The 9,024-nt window shown below is 42.1% G+C and overlaps 1 protein-coding gene across 1 annotated transcript in view; it reads left to right on the top strand.

Annotated features, from left to right (window-relative positions):
- The first annotated feature begins 865 nt into the window (after positions 1-865).
- The window catches only part of gse1b (Gse1 coiled-coil protein b), a 166,099-nt gene continuing 157,940 nt past the window's right edge, over positions 866-9,024 (top strand). The window contains exon 1 of the mRNA XM_026169755.1: positions 866-3,881. Coding sequence (XP_026025540.1) covers positions 1,371-3,881 — 2,511 coding nt within the window. The 5' untranslated portion in view covers positions 866-1,370. The remainder of the gene's footprint in view (positions 3,882-9,024) is intronic.

Genomic DNA, 9,024 nt, shown 5'->3' with positions numbered 1-9,024 from the left:
TTGCTGGACTTGTCCTGCTGCCCAGTCTTGTTGTGTAAAATGCTAAAGGTCAGCAAAGGGAAGAGTGGGCGTATGTTAGAGGGAGGTCAATTTTGGTTCACAGCCCTCTTTATCACCTCTTTTAGGGGACTGATCTTTCTGTGTGTGTGTTGACTTTTATATCTGCTTTCTGTGTGAATCTACCCTTTGAATATTCTGCCTTCCCACTTCTGTCAAAGCATTCTTTAAACTCTTTTTGTAAAGGTGCTATATTAATAAAGTGTCATTAGTACTGCTGCTTCTACTACTACTATTATTATTGTTATTATTATTATTATTATTATTATTATTATTATTATTATTATTAATTGTTGTCTAGGAGTTCAGAATTATTTTGATATGAAAGCAAAAGTGCTTGCATACTTGTCATAAAAGAATAACTGTATAACTCTCCTACGTTTCATTTCACCCAGTAAACAAACATTAAAAATCACCAAATAATGTAGTCTAAATTCTAAATAACACTAAAAACTTACTGGGAATTAATATCCACTAATTTGTTGATATATGTAAACAGACCACGTTTCTGGAAAATCAGTTTTATACATTATCTTAATCTATTAATTCGAATACATTAAAATATATATATATATATATTTTTTTTAAAAATCCATAAATATCTATGCGTAATTAAATTAACAAAAGTCTGCTTTTGAAAAAAAAATATTCACCTTTGTGCATGGAAAAAAGTGTTCATGGAAAGTTTATCCTACACCGTTTCCCTAATGGGTTTTTGAGGTTTTGCTCACAGGTGATCCACGAAGGAGCCTGATCGTCGGGCTGATGCACGCCCCCTGTAAACTGTGGACATCCTGTGCATGGTCAGTACTTTGATGCATCGGCAGCTACTGAAGGAATGTGTGCTCTCTGTAAAATTATTACTGGGGCTGACAGGGGGTGGAGGTTTCCTTTGGGGTGTCGAAGCGGGTCCCATGAATTGAGGATGGCGCTGTGTACAGTGTGAGCGAGTTAGCAGCCAAAGTTACATGGCGCAGGCAGGAAAGTTTGCAGGAGAGGCGGACAGTGATTCCAAGTTTTTCTTCTGTCATACCCACGGATGCCGAGTGCAATAATGTGGACTACAGTCTTCAGATAACAAGGACTACTGGGATGTTTTATGGATGTTTTGCTTGAAAAATAACAGTTAACGGTTTTCTGCGGTTGCCGCACGCTGTCGTTTCAATGGACTATCATCTATCTTATCACTCAGTGAGTAACTTGAACAGAAATTGACTGCATGGTTTCTCTGACTTGGGCACAAGTGTGCATCACGAATATGAGTGTGTTGTTGACGTTATGCCATGTAGCCTAGCCTTACATGTTGTGAAACAATGAACTCCCCCCGTGACCAGGAATTGGCACCCTTATCTCGGAAACACCGACTCATGGCTGCAGCTATGCCCGGTGAAGACAGCACATTGCCCGGTAACATTTCCAGGACTGATCGGAATGGATTGGGGGGACTTGTTCACTGTTTTATATGTGGAAGCGGAGTTACACCGGGGAAGGAATTAAGGTTACAAGTGGCATATCAAAAAGAGAGGATCCCCTTTTTCCCGTTTCTCCAAAATCAGGAGCCAGCCCCGGGTGCGTGTGAAGTGAGCCCAGATGGTCATGTACTGGTGTGCGCTGTATGTCACTGCTTTCTAACGGAGCAGTGGAACTCTTTCGAGCGGAGCAGGACACCCATTGAGAAGCGCATGTACTGGCTGAAACGTCCGTACCAATGCGACTCTCGTCGGGTCCCACAGGAGTGGAACATCTCCTATGATTTGGAGAGGAGGATCAGTGTCAGTAGCCAAAACTACGACGGGGGCGCAGAGTCTGATTTCTCTTCTTTTTCAGAAAACGAGAACATTTCAGATCAGGAGATGGATTTTGCCTACAGAGTCGGTGTGGGCAAAGACAAGTTTGTAAGAGCATCTGGAAAATCGCCCAGAGACAGCAGCAGGAAGAACAATGGTATCGGTATTAAAAACAGCCCAGATACACAGCGGGCAGTGCGTTACCCGGTGGGTGTTTATAGGGCGCAGGGATCGCCAAAAGCGGAGAGTGCTCTGACGGCGAGGCGCAGTGCTAAAATTATGAACAATATCTGTCAATCACCAGAATCTTTGGCAAAGTCCCAGGAGAGATTCCCCCGGCGATGCTATGACAGCTCGCTCTCTGACACACCAGTGCAAGACAACGGGGTCATTATGCGCAACAGGCGGTGGCTGGAGGAGGAGAATGTCAGACATGTGGAGTCGCATCAGATCCAGCGTGTAGCCGACAGCAGCTGTGCTCCTTCCAAGCATCCATCGCTGCTGTACCAGGGAAAAGGCGAGGAGAACTCCAGCACTTCTGCGTCTTCTGCTGGCACCGCTGCTGTCATCTCTAAACGTAACACGGCTCCTCCCAGGGAGAATAACTCTGACAACTCTGAAGATGAGATTAACATTACAAGCGATGACGACAGGGAATCGTATGACCGCAAAACAGACCGCACAACACAACGTAGACCTGTTGCAGATCAGCCACACCACACTGCAAACTCCAGTCCAGAAGAGTGTGTGTGTTACATCTGTGGCGCTGGGCTCAGACATGATGGACGTTTTAAAGTCAGTGTTCAGAAACAAGAGAGGGCACAGGGTGAGCCCTTCTTTCCCTTCTTGTGGCTTCACTCCCCACCCCATAATGCAATACCTATTAGTCCAGCAGGTATAACCTTTGTCTGTGGCAGCTGTCACACCTCTCTCTTGCAGCAGTGGCAGAGCTTTCAGCTGGCTGATGTGCCTGTCCTTCAGCGTTTGTATGTAGTCCCCCTCAACCAGACCACAACTGGACTTCATTCTTCCCAGTTTCATCAGCAGGAGGGAAAATCCTCAGGGTCCATGGAATGCATACCTGAACCTAAGGCTTCCCACGAGGCCTGCTTCCTTTGTGGACAGGAGTGTGGAGGAGACATGAGAGTAGCATATGCACAGGCAGGGGTTGGCAAATCCCGTGGTGTGATGTACTTTCCTTTCATTAATATGTTGCCTTGCCCCCCTAATGCACAGGGAGTGAGGAACGGCCGTGTGCACTGCTGTCCTCAGTGCCATTTTATCCTGGAGGAGATCTGGAGTGCGTATCGACTTAGCCTCAGTGAAGACCTCATCACCTCTGTCAGCTCATTCCTTGTCAGGTACCATGCTGCCATGTCTATCGATGTCTCTGGATCAGCCCACCCTCAAACAGGGGTGGCTTCACATCCCAGCACCTCCATGTCAGTGTGCTACCTGTGTGGAGCTGAGCTGTGTGCAGGAGGAGAGTACCAGCTACATGTTAACCCGCCTGGTCGCTGTGGTGAGAGGGAGCCTTTCTTTCCATTTCTCACTGTCCATCCTCCTGCACCCCATGCCAAGCCAGTTGATGCCACAGGTCTGGTGTCAGCCTGTAAGCTTTGCTACCATGACCTGCATGCTCAGTGGGCCCAGCACGAGAGCAAAGGTCTAGGTCAGCCCACCCCTTCTACCTCTAGCTCATCCAGTGCCAACCCCCAACCACCCAGTTCACCCTGGGCACGCCAGTACAGCTGTGAGGTTTTTGTGTGCTTCTTCTGCAGGCAGGAGCAGCGCAGGCAAGGTAGGCTGTGCGCTGTTACTGTGGCCAGACTACCTGTGTTCTTATATGCACCTCGCAGCACACGCATGCTCCTTGTGGATGATGGCAGGAGGTTGGTGATTGGCTCATGTAAGGAATGTAAGGCAATGGTGCAGGTGGGACAGAACATGCAGCAGGACAGGGCTAGGCCGGAGCCCGGAGCCTCAGATGGGGAGAGGAAAGAACAAGAATCAACGCCGCCACAGTCTAGACATAAGGTAAGAAGGAGAAAAAAGCTGTTTGAGAGATGGCACAGTCATATTCTTTTTTTCCTACTGTTTTAAATTCTCCTCTGTTCATTCCAAAACCCAGTATGCTGGGATTTGGATTGACTTGAGTATGCTGGGATTTGAGCTGTCAGTGCAAACTGTGTTTGTCCTAATGCAACCTCTGAGTCAAATTAAAAGGGGTGATAAAGAACTGCAGGGAAATAATTATGTTAAATAAATTTATATCACTGAAAGTCCTTGAAGTTTAGTGCAATGATGTACTCTGCATTGGGAATAACAGTAGTTTTGTGTGAATGTCTCAGTAAGTGGAGACTGAAAGCACTCAGATATTTTACTTCTATAAAGAACAGAGGAAAGCTATGGTGACAAAAGCAGTCCTGTATTTGCTTTTTTTTTGGTTAAAACATGACTAAGTGGGTCTCACCTGAATAGTTTATTTTGATTTGAGCTCATTCACTCAGGAGCATTTTGAAGGAATTTAATGTAAAGATTAGGGCAATAATAATAAAAATTCTCAAGAGATTTATGAAGAAAAAAGAAGCCAGCACTTCTAATCAGGTTTGTGGTACTTTATGTATATACTTAATTTCCTTCACCAGCTTTAGAATTGGATTACCAGTCTGTCACCAACAGGGATTTGTACAATTAAAGTTCAGTTTTACTTTTATTCAATTTTGATACTAAAAAATAAATAAATAGAGTGAGGTAAAGAAATTGTGCATTAACGTCTTTCTCTTTTTAAATTGATTTGTTTAATTGCTCTACCTATTCATATTTACAGTAAATGTATACACAGATATTGGCAATGATCTTCGCTAAAGTAGGTAGCAAAGTAAATGGTAAATGGACTGGTTCTTATATAGCGTGCGTCTATTCTACCTAAGCACTCAAAGCGCTCTGTACAAACCGAGCTGGTACTTTCCCAGACCTGCATTCATTCATGTGTTGTGACATTTTTACCCAGATTCTTCCCATATTAGGGTGATCTGGCAGCGTTTTCTGTGTAAAGCTACTGTGCATTAATCTGCTGGTTTTATGACAAATAACCTTGTATCATAAGAAGTAATTTCGATGCAATAAACTCTTAGCATAAGTGGTCCACAAAATGATAGCAAAATTTAATTTTACCAGATGATCAACAGCAAATTTTCTGACCGTGTGGTTGTATAGGGGACCAGTGTGGGTCAATCAAGGATAGTGACGTGTTAATGAAGAGCTGAGGAGACAGCCAGCTGGCTCTATGAACAGATCTGTCTTGCAAACAAGCACTGACACACTGACCACACAGGACATGTGAAGAACATCTGTGGATGCTATTCAGGTTGCGGATTGGAGCTGTCTATCTAATATCTCCCTCTTCTCTGTAAAGAAGTGCTAGGTGACAGTTAGCATCGGTGTCACAAAAAAAAGAAAACAATCAACAATCTAATGCACTTCATTATCCTGAACTAACATGCAAATGCTTAACGAAATTTTGAGTCATATGCTGTAAAGAAAGATGTGTCATTAGTAACCCAGATGATGCTTGGAAAATCCCGCCATGGTTAGTTAAACATCTGGAGTTCAGACGTGTGTCTATAGAAATGTGTTATTAACAGCTTAGTTGTTTAATTGAGGGGAAAAAAGATGGACTTGGGTCATATTGGTAGGCACTCGAATTGTGAGTGATAAAGTTGTGCTGCAGAGTCCATGCTGCCTTTTGCTAAATCCAAAGTTAAATCTTTATTCTGTGTCTAAGCATTCACATGTGAGCTAGATGAGCTCATAACAGTCACATGAGAGGGGATACTCCAGATATATATATAGTGTGATATAGTGCAGGGTTTTCTCTCCACTAAGGCTAGTGGATCATAAGGTTGGTTACATGAGAACAGTGGCAGCATGAACAGAGGTTTGGGTGATCATTCTGGATTGGGATGTTTGCAGGTGGCACAGCCGGTTTTGGCCTGTGTGAGGCAATGACCTCATGGCTGAGAAAGTGCCAGTGTTTCTGTGGGCAAGGGGCAACAGGTGCTTTGTCCTCTAGTGTCATGCTGTATGCTTGAGAGGATCTGTCATCACAGGGATTTCGGCTGTCAGGAGGGAGTGCCCATCTGGTTCCCCTTAGTGCAGTGTGTTTGGTAAAAGGGGCTGTATAAATATAAACACTATTCTGTTCTATTCTATACTTATACTCATACTTATAACTGCAATATGAAGTGTCAGATTGTTGAAATATATATTTGCTTGTTTTGCGAGATACAGATTAACACGTGAAATAAGAGCCAGAATGTTATATGCAGATATACTGACAAACATAAGTAATGGGTCGCTATCATGCTCTGTGTTGTGCTACTGTGTGTTTAATTAGTATGTTGGACACGACCTTTGACAGGTCCAACATGTTAACCTTTGACAGGTGCATAAGTATAGACTTCCAGCCTGCGACTGGGGAGGGGCAGCTGGTCAGCAGATCTTCCACTCGCACTCAGTGAGACAGATGTCCGCTGAGTTGCATTTCGCAAACGGTTTACAGTTTTATTCAGTGGTTTGGGAAATGCCTGGACAAACACTTTTTCTTTTTCAAAATATAAATCTTAAACAGATTGAAAGTATATAACCCTCTATTGCAAACAGATTTTTCAAACTGCGTTTTCCCCAGTGTTACTCCACAACTATTTTTTACACTGTTTATTAGGGGGAAAAGAAGAAAGCCATAATGTTTATTTTCTGATTACACTGTTTCAGATGAGTGTTTTTTCAGCTCTGGTCAATTTTGAATAAGTTAGTTTGTAATGCTGTTAAAGTGTGCTGTGTTGCAGTGTGCTCTTATTATGTGCACCGCATAGACTAGACTGAAAAGCAAAACACTTTATAAGACCGCACAACAGCAAGACAGTATATTTACTAATGCATGCTAAAAATCAACAAGGTGCATTTTGTTTTTTATTAAAAATGCTGCTCTTTTTCTACATACACAAGTTTTTGTGATTGAAGCCATACAGCACAATTTTAAATGTACCTGTAAACTCTCCATTTCCATAGAGAGCAGAATTTTGCACTTCAAGACATAGAAGGCAGGTTAAAGGACGAGTAATCGTTTACCTGACGGTTTGTGAGATGACTGCTGTTGTGAATCAGTGGCTATACATACAAATGTGTGTGTTTTTAAGCAGTTTAAGTAGTTGTTTGATTGATCAGTTAAGTGCAGCTCTCTTTCTTATAGTCATATTGATGTCCAAATGATGCATTAAATTGCACCTTCAGTTTTCTTTACGTTTGTTTATCTTACATGTATTTAATTACTCAAATGTATAGTGTGAATCTACAAAATGAATAAAGTAGACGGTGACAGTAGTTTTCCTTTCCAAATCGCACAATAACTGCACATTTGATCAGTCTGCTTGGCAACAACTGCAAACATGCAGCCATGAAGTCATAAAGTACCATCTTCATCTTCAAGAAGAAGAAGAAGAACAGAGTGTCCGCCCACAGATGGTGTAGCTTTCAAAATGTGAGGCTTTTAGCTAAACCCACTGTCTCCTTGCAACTATTGGTGTGTCTAGTGTTTGTACAATGACATAAAAGATCGACACAGCAAATAAAATAATAGCTAGCTAGACACACTGATAAAATCTGCATGATTGATCTGTCTGTCGGGGTATCCACATGACGTTTATATTTGAGTGGCGGTGTGCTGGAGGCTGTTTCGGGTGGATTGTTATTGGTGATCCGCTCCGAGGGCAGAGACAGATTTCTACATCTCAAATCACTCAATTGCTTTGTGTGTACGCAGTAGTGTGTTATTTAAGGTGTGTCTGTAGTTTACTGTGTGCTTACAGGAAGTATTGGCTTAAAAAAGATGAATATTACATTCTCACTGTCACGGTAAAAACACATCAGCATCTTGACAGTTTCACCAGGGAAGATTTATAGCTTAATGAAAGAAGTGACTCCAACATTAAATTTAGATTTGATGTTAACTGTGAATGAATTAATGGAAGTATTTGAAAAAAGAAGAATTGGAGGCTGAGAGAAGGTGAGCGGGTTAATTGGATTTAAATTGCAGCCAGAAGAAAATCGGAAAAATGGGATTCTTAAAATATCTTCATGAAAGGAAATATTACAGCACGCCAACCGCAGAGTGTTTTACACAGTCCTTGCCTGTGTGGAACAAAGTGTCTTTGAGTGTGCATGTGTTTGTTCAAAACCAGTCATGTTGCGTGGATTGTGTAAAGTTTCTGCAGCTGTGGTTCTGTCCTCCGCTAGCAGTGCAGTTTGACGGGCAGCCTTGCGTTTCTCCTGGGATCCTCTGGGATTTGAGAGGCTTAATTTCAAAGCTGCTGGAGGTGGATTTTGATTTAGCTTTCAAAGCTTTACTCAGTCTCTTCCCGCTAGCCTTTACCCAGTGCTGCATTCTTGCCCATATCTGACTGGACAGATCAGATCATACATGGAGTAGATGAGATTGAGGTATTCCAGTGTTTCATGTCTTACCTTTTATGTCTCATCCTCGAAATCACAAACCTATACACCTCTAAGAGCAAATGTTTTTGGACCTTTTGGAATTGTAAGGATTTCTGCATGGACTACTATGTATAAATGTTGTCTGAGCTTCATCCAAATCACAGTCTAGATGAGTTGTAGACCAATTTTGTGAGCAATCCATTTCGGAAAGCCTTTCTATTTTTTATGCACCTTTAAATATATTCTGTCACTTGTTAGCCTAATGTTGTGCTTACTTTAACAAGCCCTGATTATAGTCATTTAGACTTCGATTATAGTTATTGAGAAAATTGAATGTAAATTATTTTTTTCACTGTTTCATGTTGACATTGCTCTCAGAGAGGAAGGTTTTTCACATGAGTAAAGTTGTTTTTATGCAGTTTGATTTGAGTTTAGGAAACGCAAAGAGATGGAAAGAAAGCAGTGCTGCTGCAGAGGCTCAAAATACTGGTAATCAGTTAAGACTGTGTGAGTTACAATGCAACTGGGAACCTTTAGCGAGATCAACAGTAAAGATTAGAGGATGTGGAGCTACTTTGTCATTCCTGTTGATCATATACATGAAAGTATAAGTTGGTAGCCCCATCTGTGTACCAAACGGGATTGGTTTAAAAATGAATTATCAGTTGTACTTATTAAAACTAAT

The sequence above is a fragment of the Astatotilapia calliptera genome, chromosome 1 (genome assembly GCF_900246225.1).
Source record: "Astatotilapia calliptera chromosome 1, fAstCal1.2, whole genome shotgun sequence".
Taxonomy (NCBI): Eukaryota; Metazoa; Chordata; class Actinopteri; order Cichliformes; family Cichlidae; genus Astatotilapia; species Astatotilapia calliptera.
Note: the sequence above shows the minus strand (reverse complement) of the source record. Positions and strands in the feature narration are given on the sequence as shown.